The sequence below is a fragment of the Dendropsophus ebraccatus genome, chromosome 2 (assembly GCF_027789765.1).
Source record: "Dendropsophus ebraccatus isolate aDenEbr1 chromosome 2, aDenEbr1.pat, whole genome shotgun sequence".
Classification (NCBI taxonomy): Eukaryota; Metazoa; Chordata; class Amphibia; order Anura; family Hylidae; genus Dendropsophus; species Dendropsophus ebraccatus.
The window spans coordinates 143,901,482-143,923,789 of record NC_091455.1 but is presented as its reverse complement, the minus strand read 5'-3'; the positions used below and the strand labels follow the sequence as shown (position 1 = coordinate 143,923,789).

The following is a 22,308-nucleotide window of genomic DNA, read 5'->3' as shown; positions in this document are numbered from 1 at the left end:
GCAGCGATGCACGGTCGGTGCCCAGTGATTTTAGGTTTGACCCTAAATAAACGATCAGCCGATGACACAAATCGAGCCAATTCGTCTGATTATTGCTCCGCGGAATAGGCCCCTTGAAGAATAGCTGCTTTCAGATTTGGATTCAGGTGCTATTTGGAGCCAGACAGAGAGACAGTGTGTAGCAGAAACAGTTAGGTGTTAGGTTAAGCCCTTGTTAGAGCTACAATTATAGTTAGCATAGCGTAACATTAACCATTTGAAAGCCTGTTGCCTGAAGTCATTTCCGAAAAATCATATATATGGGGTATATTGCTGTATACTGAGAGTGTGCCAAAAAACAATTAGAATTTACTACTACTGTTGGTAACATTAACCATTGGAACTCCTGTTGTCTGAAGGCATTTATAAAAAATCATATATAATGGGTATGCGGCTGTATACTGAGAGTGTGCCAAAAGAATTATAATTGTAATAATGAAAATAATAGCTTTTATAATAATTATAAGGCTGACGCTTATCAAAATGAACAGCCATTGGATTGACCCACAGTTTGCTTCTCCACCAGTGGAAAGCAGCAAAACATGATGTGTCTTCTGAAGTTCCTTTCCTCCTTCTCCTCAACCACCATGTAAAAAGGCCATGTAAAAAAATCTTTAAAGGTGGGGCGACAACAGACTTACACATTTTTTAGAGGGCTCATCTCAAAGGCCATCCATAGAATTTTTTCGAGTGCTCACCTTAAGGGCATCAATTTTTGGAATGTCTCAATTCTAACTTTTCCAGCTCCATTTTTGTAGGGCTCAGCTCATGGGCCTAAATTCTATTTTAGAGGACTTAACTTATTTTTTGTCAATGCTTATCCCAATTGGTATTGATAATTTTGGTGCCTTCTGGCTTTCCTACCTCCAATAATTAGCCTCTCATGCACAATTGCATTAGAGTGTGGGGCAAAAACTTGGCATTTCAACGTTCAATTAGAGGATAAGAAAGTTAAGAAAGTTATCTCTATTCATAGCCTTACCTGCTCTTTGAGAACATAACAGCAGGTTAACCTTCTAATCTAGTGCTTCTCAATTTCACTCCTAATGGCCCACCAACAGGTCATGTTTTAAGGATATCCCATACAAAGAAAAACTGCGATAATGAACACCTGATGCACTGAGTACAATTATATAACCTGTAAAATACCTGGGGGCCTTGAAAGTAGTACTTAGTGTAAAGAAGAATACTTGTACTCATGTATATAACAGACTGCCTTCTGCTTAACCAGCTCAAAGAGTGGTAGGTTGGGTAATATGAGCCCCAGGCCTATAAAACTGGGCGTAGCAGACTTCTCGAGACCTCCTACAGATAGCTGTGTCTGATCCGTAACATACTTCAGCTTGTGCTTTTTGTCTTACAGCAGATTAGTCCTTTTTTTAAAAAACTTTTTATTTAGAAGAACAGCAGGGGAGACAATGACAGTCACAGTGTACACAGTAAACTGCACAGCAAAATGAAACATCAGCAATTCAATACAATGTCGAAATAAAGTGCAAAATGGTAAAGAAAAATCAAGGACAGCAAACTGTAAACAAGACACACCAGGCATCATGCGATTCACCCATGTGCCTCAGTGTTTTTAAGATAGAAAGAAACAGATAGGTCCAAGGTCCCCGAAACCTTTGAGAGGAGACCAACAAGAGAGGTCAAAAAGATCAAGTATGTATTATACTTAGATATAAATATTTCTAGTAATTGAAACACAAATAAATTGTTTGCCATGCAAGTTTACCAGTTTAAGAACATAAAGTAAAGCGCATAAACTATTTTCAAAGCATACAATAATATAAGTAGCAAAGATAAAAATATAAGATAAGAAAGAAAAGAAGAAGCTTGCTAATTCCAATAAAAGATTAGGAGATAAGTTATTCAAGAGAATTAAAGGAAATTACAGTTTGCTTAAGTGCTTAAAATCCTTACAACACATAAAATACAATATTATTGTAATATTAATATAATGCATTTCAGACACTTTTCCACCACTCTCGGAATCTTCTCCATCTGGTACAAAAAAGGGGCGGTGTTTAGGCAAAAAATGGGCGTGATCTATTTTGCACCAAAAATGCACCTGAATCTGGTTGAAAATTCTGTTTTTTTTCAGGAACAAGTGTACTGTGTAATGGTGCCTTTCAATTTATTATAACATGTATGACAGAACCCCAATAATATTATTTATGTAAAAAAAAGAATGCAATATTGTAACTTTTGTGGTGTTCCTGTGTCTACGTAATGTACTATACGGTAAAAGTGACATGATACTCTTATTCTATAGGTCAGTCTGAACATAACGATATGCAAGTTTGCACTTTTTTTAAATGAATTTTTTATTTTTTTTGCAATAAATTATCAGTAAAATGACCCTGTTGTGACTCTTTTGACCTCTCTGTGAGCTATGGGGCTGTATGGGGTGTCATTTTTTGCGCCATGATCCAGTTTTTATTAATACCACATTTGTCTAGATCGGACGTTTTGATCCCTTTTTATTCGTTTTATTTTTATATATATCTAATGTAACATAAAATCAGCAATTCTGGTGCTTTTTTCCCTCTTTTCCTTTACACTGTTTGCCATAACGGGTCTCTGTTGTTATATGTTAATAGATCGGACAATTACGCATGCCACAGTATACAACATGTTTATTGTATTTTACTTATTTGATTTATTTTACGTGTTTTAGTTATATTATGGGATGGTGGGTGATTTTACTGTGCAGGCGTAGAGTGTAATTTACACTGAGCATGCTCATCTTGTGCAATGAGACTGGTGAAATCACTGCACAGTCACTTCACAGAGAACAAGAGAAATCTGCTATTGGAGAATTGTGTAGCTGCATACTGAAGCGCAAATGTTTATTTCTATAAAGGACATGTATAGGCAGTGGATAGGCAGTGGATAGGTGATAATTCTCTGATCATTGGGGGAGCGCAACAGGGACTCCCACTTATCACTGGGCTCCAAGCCCTCCATTCCTTCCCACTTCACAAGTGAGGGATGAGGTTTGCGAATGAAGCAATGTTTACACATGTGCACTGCCTCTCTATTTAAAGTCTATGGTGCTGACATGAACAGCTCAAGGCTATGTTACCACACAGTATTTTTGCTCAATATTGTGCAACCAAAACCAGGAGTGGATTGAAAACACAGAAAGTGTGGAAATTGAGTGGATGTGCGCCATTTAATGCTAAATAATTACCTTTATTCTAAAACAAAAATACTGTGTGGGAACAAAGCCCAATACTGTATTTGCCTCTTATAGAGATATATGGTGATTCTATTGTACCTCTATGTCAAGATGGATCTGTTGCGCTTAGAGCAAAAGCTGTTTTGTAACCTTCACCCAATGAAGTGGTAAGAAGCCACAAAAAGTCTGTTACTCTTATGCTGCATGTGACCATGGTGCATATTAAAAAAAGATGATTGCTTTACCGGTCGGGGCCGCTGTATTCATTTTTTGCAATAATTATACTGGAAAGGAACACCATTGGATTATATCAGCTGCACCACATTTATTTTTTGCTCACTATTCACATCAGGGTTTTGCCAGGAGTAGTGCCAACTGCTAACAATGTGCTTATCTTTGGTTTACAAATACGGGTGCAAAATAATAACCAAATGCTGCTGCTTGAAAGTGGACAAAGATCATAAGCTCCTGTGAACAGGGCCCTCATTCCTGTTGTTTGGACTGTCATTCTGTAATAATAATAATAATAATAATAATAATAGCAATAATAATTCCTTTAATATAGTACCAGCTTATTCTGAAGCACTTTTATAACTTGTCATCCCTCACACTCATCCCTGTCTTCTCTAAATTCTCTATACATAAAATGGCTTTATATATAAGAAAGTGCTATCATTGTCATCTTAAATGTACTTTTACAGGAAATTGTCCTATTATCTAGAAATCACAAACAGGAAACTGGTCAGAGCGATGTTATCACCTGATTGCAATAATAAATGGTCAAGAAAGAGACCGTCACAGACATTTTAATAAGCATGTCATATGCTGAAAAACTTTCTGGAAATAGGTTTGTACTGCAAATAACAGAAGATCCAAACAGCTAAGTGCTGTAATGCCTAGGAAAATCTCATTGTAATAGAAGCAGTCTCTGGTGTGATGTACAAAGTAGATTCGAAACATGTGATGAGGAAAAAAACAAATGATCATAACCAAAATGAAAAATAAACTCTTCAGCTGAGCCCAGAACTCTTGATGCTCTAAAGCCGTGCGTTTCAGTTTCTTTGCAATCTTCACAAGGATGAAGATTTGTACAATGAGAAGAACACATACCACAAGGAAAATTACTGCAACTGTAATGTAATTCACAATGAACACAAAAGGTTTGTCGATTTCCTTGTGAAAATAGAAACACTGATCAGAAGGATATTTTTCTTTATCTGTACCATACTGGAGGAAGAACGCTGGGAAAACAACAAGTGACATAATAATCCATACAGTGGCACTGGCCACCACAGAATGCATTGTCCTGTAGAACTCAATCTTGTCTTTTTGTTTGAAGTAGCTTACATAGCGTATGATGAGCAAAGCAACATAAAATATAAATGAAAGATACATGTGGATATGTACCATAGAGCTTATGAACCTGCAAAAGGAAAAGTCAAATATCCATTTTTTCTGAATGTAATAGGCAATACGGAAAGGAACAGTGAGGATGAAGATGCCATGGATTAGTAGTAGGTTGATAATTGCAGTGATTGTCATAGAACGTGTGTTGGTTCTACATAACAGAAATACCATTATAAAGATTCCAATGGTCCCACCAATGATTACTGTAGTATAGATAGTGATGAGGATTCCACTTGCTGTATCAGGTTGTATAAAACAGGTAGTCTTGTTGGTTTCATTCAAATGAACCATTTTATCAATTATTTTCTATAAAAAAGAAAAACAGAATAAAATGAAAGTGAATAAACATATGTAACACTATAGGGATATTGGCCAAGATCTATCTGATTACAAACACTGCCTGAATTTGCCATAGCAGTCAATCACAACAATCAGAACAATATAAAAAAAACTTCTGTTTTGCTTCAATTATCCTTTCCTTTTTCATCTGTTTTTGCAGATACACAAAAAGCTATAGGAGGGTGATAAATGGTCCATTTGTATTTCATTACTTTAAAAACTTTAAAACTGACCCATTGACTTCTATTGGAGCCTTTGTTCTGCAAAAACAAACTATACTGTATAATGGCAGGCCCTACTTATGGATGAGTGGTCAAAAACAAATCTATTTTCAATAGATAAATGGATTAAAATCAGTGGCTGCTTTATCTGTTTTTATAAAGGATCCTCATTTATGGACACAAAAAGAATTAATGTAGATGAGGCCAGTAAAATTTACATTTTACAGTGTTACAATTCTTTTATACTATCAGGGCACATGGGCATCATATTGAAAAGTCTTCTACTTGAGATCCCACTCAACAGTGAGGTGCCTAAGGTCCCAAGTAGATATTACTCTGGAGGCTTACCCCAAAGATTAATGCAAACATTACCTGTAAGGGTGGGTTCAGACTGAGGCGCCTTTCTATGGGCCAGCGTATTCCTCTATATACCGAAAGAAGTGTCATGTCATTTCTTTCAGCAGATCGCGGAATACGCCGGCCCATAGAATGGTGTCTATGGAGCTGGCGGAAAAGCGCGTGCCCGTGCGGGCGGACAGCTGACGGAATTCGGCGGACATTTTCCGCGAGAATTCCTCAGTTTGAACCCACCCTTAATGTTTATACCTTCAAGACAAAAAATTTTGTTGATAGTTATTATTGTAAGGATATATTGTTTATTAATTTATTAACTTATTCATTTTATTATTTTATGTTGCTACATAACTTTTTTCTGTTGCATAGGTTTTTTTTTTTTAATCTATTTAGAAAAATATGTGGAGTTTTATTACATAATATAATTTAATCACTGAAGCATCAACTTCTTTTTACACCCTTCGTGTCACAGCTGCAGCGCCGGTCCGTGCTCTGGGCCACAGTCGCTGTCACTCCTCCTGCTCCCAGTCACCAGCGGGCGCCAACCCCCATGTGCAGGGAGCCTTACATGTCTGTGCTCCTGCTCCTCATATGCAGCATCCTCACTGTCACCTCACATGCCCCCTCCCCCTGGGGAGCATGCCGCTTCTCTGGGATTTAAAAGGACAGTACGTCCCCGTTTGGTAGTGTGCACTACAGATAAGCAAGTAGTGAAATATTCGAAAGTTCAAAATTCGATTTGAGTAGACCGCGATGCTCAACTATTCGATCGAATATCAAATCCCATTAAAGTCTATGGAAAAAAATACTTGTGACTTTGTTATCCCTAAGTCAGGGGTGGGGAACCTTTTCCATGTCGAGGGCCGGTCGGGCATTAATAAAATCATTCGAGGGCCGCATACCGTGCGCGGCAGTTAGTAGCGTGGGTTTGCAGCACCCAGGGCAAGGCAAAGTATTGTTCCCCTAGTTCCCCTGCTATTGTAGTTAACCCCCCCAGTGATGCCCCTTGTAGTCTAGTTAACCCCCAAGTCATGTCCCTGGTAGCCTAGTTAACCCCCATCAGTCATGTCCCTGGTAGCCTAGTTAACCCCCATCAGTCATGTCCCAGGTGGCCTAGTTAACCCCCATCAGTCATGTCCCAGGTGGCCTAGTTAACCCCCATCAGGCATGTCCCTGGTGGCCTAGTTAACCCCCATCAGGCATGTCCCTGGTGGCCTAGTTAACCCCCATCAGTCATGTCCCTGGTGGCCTAGTTAACCCCCATCAGGCATGTCCCAGGTGGCCTAGTTAACCCCCATCAGGCATGTCCCAGGTGGCCTAGTTAACCCCCATCAGGCATGTCCCTGGTGGCCTAGTTAACCCCCATCAGGCATGTCCCTGGTGGCCTAGTTAACCCCCATCAGGCATGTCCCTGGTGGCCTAGTTAACCCCCATCAGGCATGTCCCTGGTGGCCTAGTTAACCCCCATCAGGCATGTCCCTGGTGGCCTAGTTAACCCCCATCAGGCATGTCCCTGGTGGCCTAGTTAACACCTATCAGGCATGTCCCTGGTGGCCTAGTTAACCCCCATCAGGCATGTCCCTGGTGGCCTAGTTAACCCCCATCAGGCATGTCCCTGGTGGCCTATTTAACCCTCCATCAGGCATATCCCTGGTGGCCTAGTTAACCCTCATCAGGCATATCCCTGGTGGCCTAGTTAACCCCCATCAGGCATATCCCTGGTGGTCTAGTTAACCCCCATCAGGCATGTTCCTGGTTGCCTAGTTAACCCCCATCAGGCATGTCCCTGGTGGCCTAGTTAACCCCCAAATAAAAAAAATAAACATTCCACTCACCTTACCTCCGTTCCCACGCTGCCCAGGTCCTCTTCTGTCCCAGGTCCTCTGTGCTGGTCTTTCTCCTGCAGGCGGCACGCGATGAAATGACGTCATCGCGCGCGTCCCGCAGGAGACTGAAGACACGCGCCGCTCTGCTGGGGAAGAAGCCGGCACAGACAGCATCCTCCTGTGTCCGGCAGCTGTCACAGACACCGGAGAATGCTGTGTATGCCGGCTCCTTCCTCCTCCAGAGCGGCGCGCATCACAGGGGAGCTGCGGGCCGCATCGGGAGGTCTCAGGGGCCGGATGCGGCCCGCGGGCCGAAGGTTCCCCACCCCTGCCCTAAGTAGTCGAATTTAGATTTACATGACATGTCAGAAAATGTTGCAAACACCTCTGGAATGCAACTTGGACAGCAGGGGAAGCAAGCCTGGGTGCATCTAACATCGCAGAATTACATCAATATCACAACCTCCTAACAATGCACTCCAACACACAACATAACCTCTATGCAAAGTGGAAAAAACACCAAGAAAACCTCTTTCCTCTACCTTAACATGGACAGAAAGCCAACTTTTAGGCAAAAGAAACATTTTCATGCACACTTTTAAATGACATTGCCCATGTCAACTACATATGGCATAGGCAACGCGGAAATCAAACAGCACCACTAACTGTAATTGTGTGTGTTTGTTGTGATGTGATGTGATGTGTGTGATGTGTTCAGACACTTTCTATACATAAAGGGGTGTGGTTCTCATGTAAAAATTGAAATTGAGGCCCTTGAGTGAGGTGAGCCCACCAAAAATCCTGGGAGTTACAGGTGAACTTATAATACAGTCTTTCTAACACTGAGGGTACAAACCCACACACCGTATACGCAGCAGATACGCAGCAAACACGCAGCAGATTTGATGGTGCAGATTTGATGCTGTGTTCAGTAATTTAGATCTAATCTGCTGCGTATTTGCTGCTTATTTGCTGCGTATCGCAGCAGTAAATACACTTCGTATACGGTGTGTGGGTTTATATCCTAAAAACCTTTAACCTCTTAAGGACGGAGCCAATTTTCGTTTTTGCGTTACAGTTTTTTCCTCCTTGTGTTTAAAAGGTCATAGCACTTGCATTTTTCCACCTAGAGACCCAGATGAGCCCTTATTTTTTGCGTCACTGATTGTACTTTGCAATGACAGGCTGAATTTTTGCATAGAGTACACTGCGAAACCAGAAAAAAATTCAATGTGTGGTGAACTTGAACAAAAAAACACATTTTTTTTATTTAGGTTTTTTTTTTTTTTTTTTTACACCATTCGTCCTGGGGTAAAACTGACTTTTTATGCATGTTCCTCAAGCCGTTTCGATTAAAATGATATATAACATGTATAACTTTTCTATTATCTGATGGCCTGTAAAAATTCAAACCATTGTTAACAAATATATGTTCCTTAAAATCGCTCTATTCCCAGGCTTATAATGCTTTTATCTTTTGGTCTATGGAGCTGTGTGAGGTGTAATTTTTTGCGCCATGCTGTTTTCTTTCTATCAGTACCTTGATTGCGCATATGCGGCTTTTTGATCGCTTCTTATTAAATTTTTTCTGGATTTGATGCGACCAAAAATGCGCCATTTTGCACTTTGTTTTTTTTTTTTGCGCTGACACTGTTTACCGTGCGAGATCAGGAATGTGATTAATTGATAGTTCGGGCGATTACGCACGCGGCGATAGCAAACATGTTTATTTATTTATTTACTTTTATTTAAAACCTGGGAAAAGGGGGGTGATTCAGACTTTTATTAGGGGAGGGGGCTTTTTACTAATAACAATACCTTTTTTTTTTTTTTTTTTACACTTATACTAGAACCCCCCTGGGGGACTTCTAGTATAAGTATACAGATCTCTCATTGAGATCTTTGCTTTATAGCTATACAGCAAAGATCAATGAGATCGGCACTCGGATGCTTTCGGCTGCTGCAGCCGAAAGCATCCGAGTGCCAAGCCGGGATCAGCGCCATTTTGGCGGAGACCCAGGCCGCCACCAGTAACAGAGATCGCTCCTCCGTGACAATTTCCCGGTAATCGTATGCAGCTGTCATGTTTGACCATACCCTCTAATGCCCGCAGTCCCGGGCTACAAGTGGCACCCGGGACCGCAGCGGTTCATAGCGGGGTCGCAGCGCGGCCCTGCTCTGAACACCTCTTATGGGCGCATGACGTACCGGTACGTCATGCGTCCGGGGGCTCGGTTCACACGTTGTAACAGTGCGGCTGTATTTGCGGCTGTAATTGTGCGGCGGTATTTTTGGTGGTTCGTGTGTATGCTTGGAAGTATAGGATATGCGGCTGCACAGTGCACACTATGTCTGAATCTACGGCCCTATCGTAAACGGACCCGTAAAAAATGAACAAGACCATTGTTTGCGGCTGAACATGCGGCCGAGGATTGACAGGCGGTCCGTACGGAGTACTTCAAAAATAGCCGGCAATGATGCCGAATGCCGATGCCTCTAATAGTTAATATATTAAATTACTAAAACACATTTTCTTTGTAATCAAGACACTTTCGTTGGTCAATAATTTATTTCTAACGAATCCATCATTTTGCAATTAAATATACTGTTAAAAAAAATAGATATATAAATAAATGTATATTTATCTATATATTTATTTTTTGACAGTATATTGAATTGCACAATGATGGATTCGTTAGAATTAAATTATTGACCAACGAAACAGAATTTATTTCCACGAAAATGTGTTTTATTTATTAAATATTAATTAGTACAGGAAGCTCTATAAGCCTTTAATTCATATTGCCGGCAATAGAGCTTTCTGTACTAATCATCACTTTACTTTAATTAAAACATCAAATGTTTCTTCTAATTATGTTATCACAATAGCATTATTAAAAGAAACATTTAGAATTATATGTGCGCTCAGCTGATTGGCTGATCGGCTGAGCGCACATATAATTAGCGGGTCCGCAGCACAGTGACTTCATTGTGCTGCGGACCAGCGAAGAGGACACATCGGGGTGAGTATAGAGCTCTCCCCTCCCCCTCCCCTGCACTGCACCCCTCCCAGCAAGGAAGGGGGGGTCAGTTAACCCCTTTCTTGCTGGGATGGGTGCAGTCTGACATCAGTCTGGCCCCCAGGGGGTTAAGGGGGATGCAATACATCCTCCCTTAACCCCTTGGGGTCAGACTGTAAGCAGCGATCTGTAAAGATGCTGCATACTGTAAGGTGCACAACACCGCTCACAATGATGGGTGTTGTGCTCCTGTTTGTGTGTTTTTTGTGTGTTTCTCCCTTTTTGTTTTTCAGATATCGGTATCCTGGGGATTACGTCGGATTCCATGGACTACGTCGATGACCAGCGGTTGTTCTTTGAATTTTTTTAATAAAATGGTCAATGAGGGGTGTGGGGGTGTTTTTATTTGAATAAAAAAATATTTTAAACTTGTGTCTTGTCTTTATTTCTTTACTTTATAGACTTAGTAGTGGAAGCCGTCTAATAGACGGAATCCATTACTAAGTTGGGGCCTAGTGTTAGCCGGTATAAAATGGCTAACACTAACCCCCTATTATTACCCCAGTACCCAATGCCACCAGGGGTACTGGGAAGAGCCAGGTGCCAGTGGTCCCGGAGCGTCAATATTGGCGCTCCTGGACCGGGCGGCAGCAGGCTGGTAAGATTTAGGCTGGGGAGGGCCTAAACCAATGGCTCTTCCCACCCTGGTGTTACCAGGCTGCTGTCGTTTGGTTTTTAACCCGGCTGGTTATAAAAATAGGGGGGACCCTATGCGTTTTTTTTTTTAAAATAAATAAATAATTAAAAAAAAAACGCATAGGGTCCCCCCTATTTTTATAACCAGCCGGGTTAAAAACCAAACGACAGCAGCCTGGTAACACCAGGGTGGGAAGAGCCATTGGTTTAGGCCCTCCCCAGCCTAAATCTTACCAGCCTGCTGCCGCCCGGTCCAGGAGCGCCAATATTGACGCTCCGGGACCACTGGCACCCGGTGCTCTTCCCAGTACCCCTGGTGGCATTGGGTACTGGGGTAATAATAGGGGGTTAGTGTTAGCCATTTTATACCGGCTAACACTAGGCCCCAACTTAGTAATGGATTCCGTCTATTAGACGGCTTCCACTACTAAGTCTATAAAGTAAAGAAATAAAGACAAGACACAAGTTTAAAATATTTTTTATTCAAATAAAAACACCCCCACACCCCTCATTGACCATTTTATTAAAAAAATTCAAAGAACAACCGCTGGTCATCGACGTAGTCCATGGAATCCGACGTAATCCCCAGGATACCGATATCTGAAAAACAAAAAGGGAGAAACACACAAAAAACACACAAACAGGAGCACAACACCCATCATTGTGAGTGGTGTTGTGCTCCTTACAGTATGCAGCATCTTTACAGATCGCTGCTTACAGTCTGACCCCCAAGGGGTTAAGGGAGGATGTATTGCATCCCCCTTAACCCCCTGGGGGCCAGACTGATGTCAGACTGCACCCATCCCAGCAAGGAAGGGGTTAAGTGGGGAGAGCTCTATACTCACCATCCGATGTCCCGATGTGTCCTCTTCGCTGGTCCGCAGCACAATGAAGTCACTGTACTGCGGACCGGCTCATTATATGTGCGCTCAGCCGAACAGCCAATCAGCTGAGCGCACATATAATTCGAAATGTTTCTTCTAATAATGCTATTGTCACAACATAATTAGAAGAAACATTTGATGTTTTCATTAAAGTAAAGTGATGATTAGTACAGAATTCTCTATTGCCGGCATATGAATTAACGGCTTATGGAGCTTCCTGTACTAATTAATATTTAATTAATAAAACACATTTTCGTTGAAATAAATACAGTTTCTTTGTTCAATAATTTAATTCTAACGAATCCATCATTGTGCAATTAAATATACTGTCAAAAAATAAATATATATATAAATATACATTTATTTATATTTATATTTATTTTAACAGTATATTTAATTGCAAAATGATGGAATTGTTTACATTTAATTATTGAACAATAAAAGAGACTTTATTAGACAGAAAATGTGTTTTATTAATTCAATATATTAACCATGAGAGACATCGGCTATAGTGCAGAGGATCGCAAACCCCGGTAATAGCAATTCATGTAAACTGTGTTCCCTGCTTTCCCAGATGCATCCAGAGGTGTTTGCATCACTTTCTTAACATTTTATTTGTTATTTTTAGTTGAACCAGATTTCCAAGTAAATGACCGTATGTTTTGAGCCGCATGTCTATTTTTTCCCACGGCCGGAGTTTCACCCGCACATTTACAGCCGCATAAAAAATACAGCCGCACAGTTACAGCGTGTGAACCCAGCCGTAAGAGGTAAAGAGTATCTAAGAGAGGGCAAATTAAAATTGAATTTGATGGAAAACTACCCACTACTACCACCTCTACCGACCTGATTGATCCTGCCTGCTAAACAATGTGTTCTTCCGCCTAAAGGCATAAGGAAAGAAAATTAGCACTCCCGTTTCCGGAGCAGTGACATAAAATAAGATTAGTGTGGAGTTTAATGCCTTTGAAGTGAGCCCTCCAAAAATTGATTTTGTGGCCCTTGAGGTGAGCGTCCAAAATGCCCATTTTTAAAATCAATTTAATAAAATAAAATATAAAATTTTATTTGGATTTGATTTAATTTGAAATTGAAGATTAAAAAAATAACAGCCTCTACCGACCTGCCGGCTTCTGCCTTTAACCCTTTAAGGACATGGCCCATTTTCGTTTTTACGTTTTCGGTTTTTCCTCCTTGTGTTTAAAAGGTCATAGCACTTGCATTTTTCCACCTAGAAACCCACATGACCCCTTATTTCTTGCGTCACTAATTGTACTTTGCAATTACAGGCTGAATTTTTGCATAAAGTACACTGCGAAACCAGAAAAAAATTCAAAGTGTGGTGAAATTGAAAAAAAAAACGCATTTCTTTTATTTGGGGGAAATGTGTTTTTACGCCATTCGCCCTGGGGTAAAACTGACTTGTTATGCATGTTCCTCAAGTCGTTACGATTAAAACGATATGTAACATGTATAACTTATATTGTATCTGATGGCCTGTAAAAAATTCAAACCGTTGTTAACCAATATACATTCCTTAAAATCTCTCCATTCCCAGGCTTATAGCGCTTTTATCCTTTGGTCTATGGGGCTGTGCGAGGTGTCATTTTTTGCGCCATGATGTGATCTTTCTATCGGTACCTTGATTGTGCATATACGACTTTTTGATCGCTTTTTATTACATTTTTTCTGGATTTGATGCGACCAAAAATGCGCAATTTTGCACTTTGGGATTTTTTTGCGCTGACGCCGTTTACCGTACGAGATCAGGAATGTGATTAATTAATAGTTCGGGCGATTACGCACGCGGCGATACCAAACATGTTTATTTATTTATTTATTTGTTTACTTTTATTTAAAACCTGGGAAAAGGGGGGTGATTCAGACTTTTATTAGGGGAGGGGGATTTTTACTATTAACAACACGTTTTTTTTTTTTTTTACACATATACTAGAAGCCCCCCTGGGGGACTTCTAGTATATACACTGTGATCTCTCATTGAGATCTCTGCAGCATAGATATGCTGCAGAGATCCATGAGATCGGCACTCGTTTGCTTTCGGCTGCTGCAGCCGGAAACAAACGAGTGCCGAGCCGAGGACGGCGCCATCTTGGACGCGTCCCCGGCCGGCATCAGTAACGGAGATCGCTCCTCCGGGACAAGGTCCCGGAGGAGCGATCTCCCCCACTAGACACCAGGGAAACGTTGCCTCCGGTAATCGGAGGCAGCTGTCAACTTTGACAGCTGCCTCCGATTAGCTAATTAGCGGGCACGGCGATCGGACCGTGCCCGCTAATAGCGGCGGTCCCGGGCTACACGCGGCACCCGGGATCGCGGCACTTCAAAGCGGGGCCGCCGCGCGGCCCCGCTTTGAAGTGCTAATGAGGACATAGGACGTACCGGTACGTCCTATGTCCTTAAGAGGTTAAAACAGCTACAAAATCCAAGTAAGGCAAAATCAAGTTTGTATCCAGAAATATAATGGTATGAGATGGACAACACAAAGATTCTCCTAAAATAGCAAGATTCTTATTTAAAGGTGAAATGCCAAGTTTTTGCCCCACATCCTGATGCAATTATGCATAAGAGACTAATTATTTGAGGTATTGACGAAGTAATAACAATACAGTTTTCTTAAGAGGCCCTGGAATTACCTTCTTGACCTAGTTGTCGTCCAACAGACATTATTTTTAGGCCCTTGAGCTGAGCCCATCAAACATAAATTTTTAGGCCCTTCAGCTGAGCCCAACAAACATTAATTTTAAGGCCCATGTGGTGAGCCCAACAAACATTTATTTTTAGGCCCTTAAGCTGAGCTGCTGGAGCTCGGGGAGATTGGGGTACGTTTTTAAAAACTTCGTACCACCAAATTAATAAATGTGTGCCAGGCATGGTACGTGTGGGAGTTTGCCAAGCTCTAGAGCCGCTACCACGTTATGGATATTATCACACACGACACCTCTGAGGAGAGATGCTTCTTCTTACCTAAGCTGATGAGCTTTAGCGCGGCCTGTTGACATCTTCCCACGCCAGCGCTGCAATGCTTCTAGCTGGCGGCTGAGGGCGATGTTACAGCAGATGAGGAGGAGGGGTTGTCGGAGCTGTCAAACAAAATCGTGACAACCCTGACAGATCCAGGGACCGCAATCTTGGGCGGGGGAAGCAGGTAGACCGTGCCAGGATGCGTCCCAGTCCCCACCTCCACAACGTTTACCCAGTGTGCCTTTAGGGAGATGTAGCGTTCCTATCCACAAGGGCTTGTCCACGTGTCAGTGGTGAAGTGGACCTTTGCGCTAACTGCATAACTCAGGGCCCGCCTGATGTTACGGGACACATGCTGGTGCAAAGCAGGGACGGCACACCGGGAAAAGTAGTGACGGCAGCCACCATCAGGTCACAGAAGGCTTGCGTTTCAACAAGCCTAAATGGCAAAAACTATAGGGCTAGCAGTTTGGAGATGTGGCAGTTTAAGGCTTGCGCATGAGGGTGAGTTGCAGCATACTTTCTACGGCAATTGAATGCCTGGGAAATGAACAACTGATGGGACGAGGTGGATGATGGTGCAGGCCAGAGGCGGACCTATCACTTGTGCAGCCTGTTCAGCTGCACAGGGGCCCAGGCCAGTAGAGGGGCCCACCAGGCTCAGATTCTAAAGTGTCAGCTCAGCATGGCACATGTCTGTAAAGGGCCCCCCAGGTGGCATCAGCACCCAGGTGCAGGCCCCATGCTCCTGTGCGGCCCCCTTAGTGATTGGATGATGTGCCCGGTTGGGCTGGTTCTCCTCCCCTCCTGCACGCTGCTGCTGCTGACACCCCCTCCTGTACTCCACTGTCTGGCATACCTTGTGTGAGGAGGAGAGAGAGAGAGAGAGCGTGTGATGACAGGGGCTGGAGGGATCCTGCAGGGTTATGGCTGCCAGGGACAAGACTGTGAAGAGGAGCAGCAGCAGCAGCTCTGACAATGAGAGATTACGGTCAGTGTATCTGTCAGGCTGCTGGAAGTTGTAAGATATAGGGCGGACTGTGTAAGAGAAAGCACAGAGCCCCCACCCCCCTATCTGGTGCTGTAAGTTTTATAGTAAGTTTATACCTTTTTAGCCAATATCTGTGCCCCCCTCCCCCCTGCAGCATGGCGGTTTTTCTCTTTCATCTCCCACCTAAGCAGTCATGTATAGTACATGAACCCCACCTGTGCAGCCACATACAGTACATGAACCCCACCTGTGCAGCCACATACAGTACATGAACCCCAGCTGTGCAGCCACATACAGTACATGTATCCCACCTGTGCAGCCACATATGTTAGATGTATCCCACCTGTGCAGCCACATACAGTATATGTATGCAACCTGTGCCCCAACAGTGATTATGAGCCCACCTGTTCTATCCCCTGTTAGTGCTGTTCTGGGGTCACGTCCACACTCTGAGCTATATATATAGCTAACCCCCACAAAGCATCCAGTGTATAATGCACCAAGACCCTCCAAGTACAACGGCTGCAAACACCACAACTCCCAGCATTTACTGGAGTCTGCAGCCCTCAGGATACGCTGAGATTTAAAGTACAAATGAGCAGACAGCTTAAGGTGTTGTCCTCTCGGAAACTACAACTCCCAGCATTCCCTGAGAGCTTTATAAGTGTAAGGCATTCTGAGAGTTGTATTTATTGTTATTCCGGGAGTTGTGGTCACAAATACAATCAGTGCAGAATGGGACCAGGTCAGCATGTCCACTTCCTCACTCTGCCCATCCTCGTACCTCTGCACTAGCCTTCCGCATTTCAAAAGTTTGTATTTTTAATAAGAGGGAAATCTGTCCTGTGCAAAACTGTTAACTAACAGCAGCTAAACAAACAGTGCCCTCTGTTCTCTTCTGTGCTATGAAGTGCACTGCCACAATTTTTAGCTAACACCAGCTAAACAAACACTGGCTTATACAGTATAGGTAGAAAGGTGCACGTATAACGTATAAGTCACTGAGTCCTCTGGTCTCTTTTTTTAGGCTATGTTAACACTACGTATATTTTCGTAAAACTACGTCCATTGTTGCTGATTAATACAAAAATATACGTTACCTTGCCGTCTTTGGATATGCTCCGGCTGGTGTTTCTACCAGCGTCGCAAACAACTGACATGTCAGTTTTCTGCAGCCGCTATTCATTGAATAGCAGCCCCAGAAAGCCCTGTCAGTGCACAAAGTGGAGCGAGCAGCTCCAGTTGCCTGCTCCATTGTGTGCAGTGGAGAGTTCTAATGCGGGCGCGCACTGATGGGATAGTCATGGGATGATCTTTTCTGAGACTGGCCGGGTCATGGAATGGCCGGTTTCTTACAAGGTCTGAACATGGCCTTAATCTGCGCAGTGTGATATGAACTGCACTGCCACAATTTTTAGCTAACAGCAGCTAAACAAACACTGTTGCATACAATATAGGTAGAAAGGTGGATGTATAACAGATGCAGATAACTCACTGAGTCGCCTGGTCCCTTTTTTTTTTTTTTTTTAACTCTGAGAGCGCTATGAACTAACACTGGTGTATACACTATAGGTAGAAAAGTGGTTGTGTAGCTGTGTCTTCTAGTAGCCCTAGCATTGCTTTTGTTGTCTTTCCTGCCTGAAATCAACTAAAAACTATCTTCCCCTGCTACACACAGTCTCCCTGTCTAGGTCCAAGAGGGCATCTGACGAGGAGCAGGAAGTTTTTGTACTTTGGAGGTCACAGCCAGCCAATGAATAAGAGTAAGCCAGCCAATGAATGTAGACGTTGTTCTCGCGATGCCAGCATGCTCCTAGGGCCTCTCACCCCACCCCACTCTGCATAGTGCATGTGCCAAAAATGCACTAATGTTTTGGTGCATGATTCTGGTTTAACCCCTTCCCGCATTAGGATGTGCCAGCATGTTCTGCTGTCGGTAGGGGAGTTCAGAGGGGGGGCAGTGTGACAACTCCACTCTGAACTGCCACGCTCCCAGCTGAAATCTGCAACCTGGGACTGCGGCAGTTAGTAATTAGCTCCCGGCTAATTAGCCATTTAGATGCAGCTGTCAAAGCTGACAGCCGGATTTAAATGGCTGTAAACAGCAATCCCTGGGGTCTAGTGAGGGGGACCCCCCCCCCCGTCATGCGATCGTCATATCATTGTTGAACTGGCACTGAATCAGACTCGGTAAACCATAGATCTGGGCTGCAGCAGCCCAGTGTAAGGGTTCATTTACACAGAAAGATTACCTAACAGATTATCTGCCAAAGATTTAAAGCCAAAGCCAGGAATGGATTTGAAAAGAGGAGAAATCTCAGGCTTTCCTCTCAGGATGTCACTACTCGACTCCCAGAGCTGTACGGGCTGTGGCTGCTGGAGAGGATGATGGCAGAGGGATGCTCAGTGTCCCTCCAGTGCCCTGTGTCCCTCAGTGTCCCCCTGCCATCATTTTCTCCAGCAGCCACAGCCGCACAGCTCTGGGAGTCATCACCATTTTATCCAGGAAGTGAAGCCTTGATGTAGTAGTAAGTGCAGGGAAAGAAGCACTTTATAAGCAGTTTCCATAATAAGTGTATATTGGTCATTTGAATAACTTTTGGGGGGCAATACAATACTTAAATAAAAATTTTCGCCAGACTTCTCTTAGACTTTCTCAGACTTAAATAAAAATAAATAAATAAACATATTTGGTATCGCCACCAAGCTATTAAATTATCACATTCCTGATCTTGCACTGTAAATGGCAAGTGCAAAAACCGACCAAAGTGCATAATTGCTGATTTTTTGTCACATCAAATGCAGAAAAACTGTAATTAAAAGTGATCAAAAAGTTGCATATACGCAAGTAAGGTAGCGATAGAAAGCACAGATTATGGCGCAAAAATTACACCTCACATAGCTTCATAGACCAAGAAAAGCATTATAAGGAGGGTAATAAAGCAATTTTAAACACATTTACAGTGTGATTTATGAAATTGGTGTAAATTGGCTCAGTTGCCACTAGCAACCAATCAGATTTCACCTTTCATTTTTCAAAGAATCTTTGAGAAATGAAAAGTGGAATCTGACTGGTTTTCTAGGGGCAACTAAGACAATTCTACTTTACACCAGTTTGATAAATCTCCCCCTTAGTTTTTTTAAAAGGTTTATATTTATTAAAAGCAGTCAAATAAAATAAAAGTCATACAAATTACATATTGTAATCATACTGACTTGAGGAACATAGATAACATGTCAGTTTGACCATAGGGCAAATGGCTTAAACATGATCCCCCCCCCCCCCCCCCCGAAATGAAAACAAATTCTTTCCTTTTTTTTCAACTTCACCACGTAAATAATTTTATTCTCCTTTCACAGCATATGTTATGATAAAATTAAATCTTTCATTAGTTAACCCTTTGAGGACCAGGCCCAAAATGACCTAGTGGACCGCGCAAATTTTGATCTTAGTGTTTTCGTTTTTCCCTCCTCCCCTTCTAAGAGCTCTAGCACTCTCAGTTTTCTATCTACAAGCCATGTAAGTGCTTGTTTTTTACAGGAATAGTTGTACTGTGTAATGGCGTCTTTCATTTTACCATAACATGTATGATGGAATCCCAAATATATTATTTATGAAGATATAAATAGGTGACATCGTAAAAAAGAATGCAATATGGTAACGTTTGGGGGGTTCCTGTGTCTACGTAATGCACTATATGGTAACAGCGACATGATACAATTATTCTATAGGTCAGCCTGAACACAACCATATGCAGGTTACACAGATTCTCTAATGTTATATATTTTTTTATGAAATCCTTTTTTTTGGCAATTAAATATTAATAAAATGGGCCTATTGTGACGCTTATAACGGTTTTATTTTTTCACCTATGGGGCTGTATGGGATGTCTAGCCATGATCTCTAGTTTTTATTTAATAACATATTTAACATAAAATCGGTAATCTGCACACTTTTTCCCCTCTTTACGTGTACGCCGTTCACCGATCACAATGACGCTTGTTATATTTTAATAGATCGGACAATTACGCACGCTACGGTATATTATATGTTTATCTATTTATTTATTTTTATATGTTTTATTTATATAATGGGAAAGGGGGGTGATTTCAACTTTTATTGGGGGAGGGGTTTTGGGGTAGTGTAATAGTGTTTTGAACTTTTTTACACATTTGAAGTCCCTTTGGGGGACTTGTACATACACTACTTTGATTTTTACACTGACCATTGCTATGCCACAGGCTGCAGCGTGTCATTACCGATGAGGACCCGGCTGCTCACTGCAGCCGGCCCCCACCTCCTATGAAGCGCGCTCCGCTCCGGAGAGCGCTTCATAGCGGGAGAAACACCCAGGACGTAGAGTTACGTCATGGGTCGTCTGGGGACAGACTTCCATGACGTAACCCTACGTCCAGGGTCGTCTAGGGGTTTATAATAGTTGGTCAAACTAGACAGAGATATGAAGTCTAGGAATTACTCTGGAAGGCTCATGGAATACCTTGGAAGGACCAAAACTGGTGGGCCTCAAGGGGTTAAAGAATAATCTAAACTTCTTAGCATACTGTACCTATGTAATAAATGTTACCATACCAACAATCAGCATTTTTTTTAAATCAGTGTACAATGTGTAAGGAAGTAAGTGTGCATAGCAAACTGCTCTAAATGCTGTGCTTACTGTGCACCCTTTTGTCAGTAACAAACCCATTGTTTCATGCTAGGCATGGTTATATTGTAAATGTATAACAGATGCTAGTAAAAATATATATATAGTATAATTACAATACTATTCAAATCAGTAAAAGATGCTTACGAGATTGATCGTTGTCCCCAGCTTGTAAGATATTCAGAGTATCTCCAGCACCATCAAACGTTTTCATAAACTGTTTCTGCCACTTCCTCAAAACATTCAGTTTACCACAAATATATACTCCTGTCTGACTTGTGAGCACAAATGAAAATGAAATACTTCTCCAAAAATAGGTATGTTTTTTAATATGAACTGCAGATTAGAACAAATGTAAAGGCATAGCCAATTCACAGAACATTGGAGTGAAAAGCTAACAGCTTCTACCCTGCTTTTAGTTTCTTTTGATAAACTGTGTCACTGTCTATCTTAAAGAAGTACTCTGGAGAAAAAATGTTTTTAAACAACTGGTATCAGAAAGTTATACAGATTTGTAAATTAGTTCTGTTTAAAAAAGAGAAAAACACAAACCTTCCAATACTGATCAGCTGCTGTATGTCCTGCAGGAAAGGATGTATTATCTCCAGTCTGACACAGTGCTCTCTGCTGCCACATCTGTTTGTTATAGGAACTGTGCAAAGCAGAAGAGGTTTGGTATGAGAATTGCTACTGCTCTGGACAGGTCCCAACAAGGACAGTGGTGAAAGCAGAGAGCACTACTTAAAGTGCAGTGGTTCCAGTCTCCCATGGCCAGACCGCTTCAAGTGTCTATCAACCCCTGCCTTAACGCTATGATGGGGATCCCAAGTCCTGATGGCTTCTTGAACCAGTGCATGATTCACTTCATGCAGCATAGGCACAAGTTCCCAGAAGGAATGATCCAAGGTGAAGTTCTGATGGCTTCTTGATATCTGGCTAGTCCTTTGTTTCGAGACTCTTTGATGAGGTTCCACGGTCTCTTCTTTTGCATATTCATGTTTCCCAGGGGGCAATGCACCTATGACTTCACTGCATTGAGCGCTTTCACTAGCAGCCGGCAGTGTTGTCTTTGGCTGGTCTCCCTGAGATCAGCGATCTGTTTCTCTTATGGCTCTACTAGACCTCCCACCTAGCCAGAATCCTGCTCCAAGCTGATGAGGGGCAACACCCCGAAACATCTGTATGCAGGGCCGATTCTAGGTTTTCTGCTGCCTTAGGAAAAACCTTAATATGGCGCCCCCCCCCACACACCCATTATCAACACCGCCCCATCAGAACATTGCCACACACTGTGCCTCCTGAATATAATAGCGACACATGCTGCAGCCCTAAATGTAATGCTGCCCCACATCATGTCCCCTGAATATAATAATGTCACAATCTGTGCCCCGTGAATATAATGCTGCCACACATAATGTGCCTCTTGAACTGAGCGACATGCTGGACCCTTTGAAAAGTGTCAAACACATATATGTAATGTGATCTGAGTATTACAGTGAATTATACTGGGCTACCAAACATTAATGCCACACACATTATGCCCTTTTAAACTGACAATGCTACACGTGAGCCAGGTACCATGTACTATGAACTCCCTGACCCCATCATTCTGTACTGCATAAACACTCACCAGACCATGGTCTCAGAAGCAGCCCCAGCCATGATGAGGAGGAAGGGAGACTACAGCAGTGAGGTCGGTAA

At 42.3% G+C, this 22,308-nt stretch overlaps 1 protein-coding gene across 1 annotated transcript; it reads right to left on the bottom strand.

Moving 5' to 3' along the window:
• Positions 1–1,880: 1,880 nt before the first annotated feature.
• Positions 1,881–20,834, bottom strand: LOC138784687 (probable G-protein coupled receptor 141). The gene is made up of 2 exons (XM_069960346.1): positions 20,755–20,834; positions 1,881–4,936 (listed from the first exon to the last, which is right to left on the bottom strand). Exon 2 carries the CDS (start codon positions 4,919–4,921, stop codon positions 4,019–4,021), a length of 903 nt encoding a protein of 300 aa, XP_069816447.1. The 5' UTR covers positions 4,922–4,936; positions 20,755–20,834; the 3' UTR covers positions 1,881–4,018.
• Positions 20,835–22,308: the final 1,474 nt, after the last annotated feature.

Coding starts and splice junctions, on each gene's coding strand:
- LOC138784687 (XM_069960346.1), bottom strand. CDS start 4,921: ATGGTTCATTTGAATGAAACCAACAAGACTACCTGTTTTATACAACCT.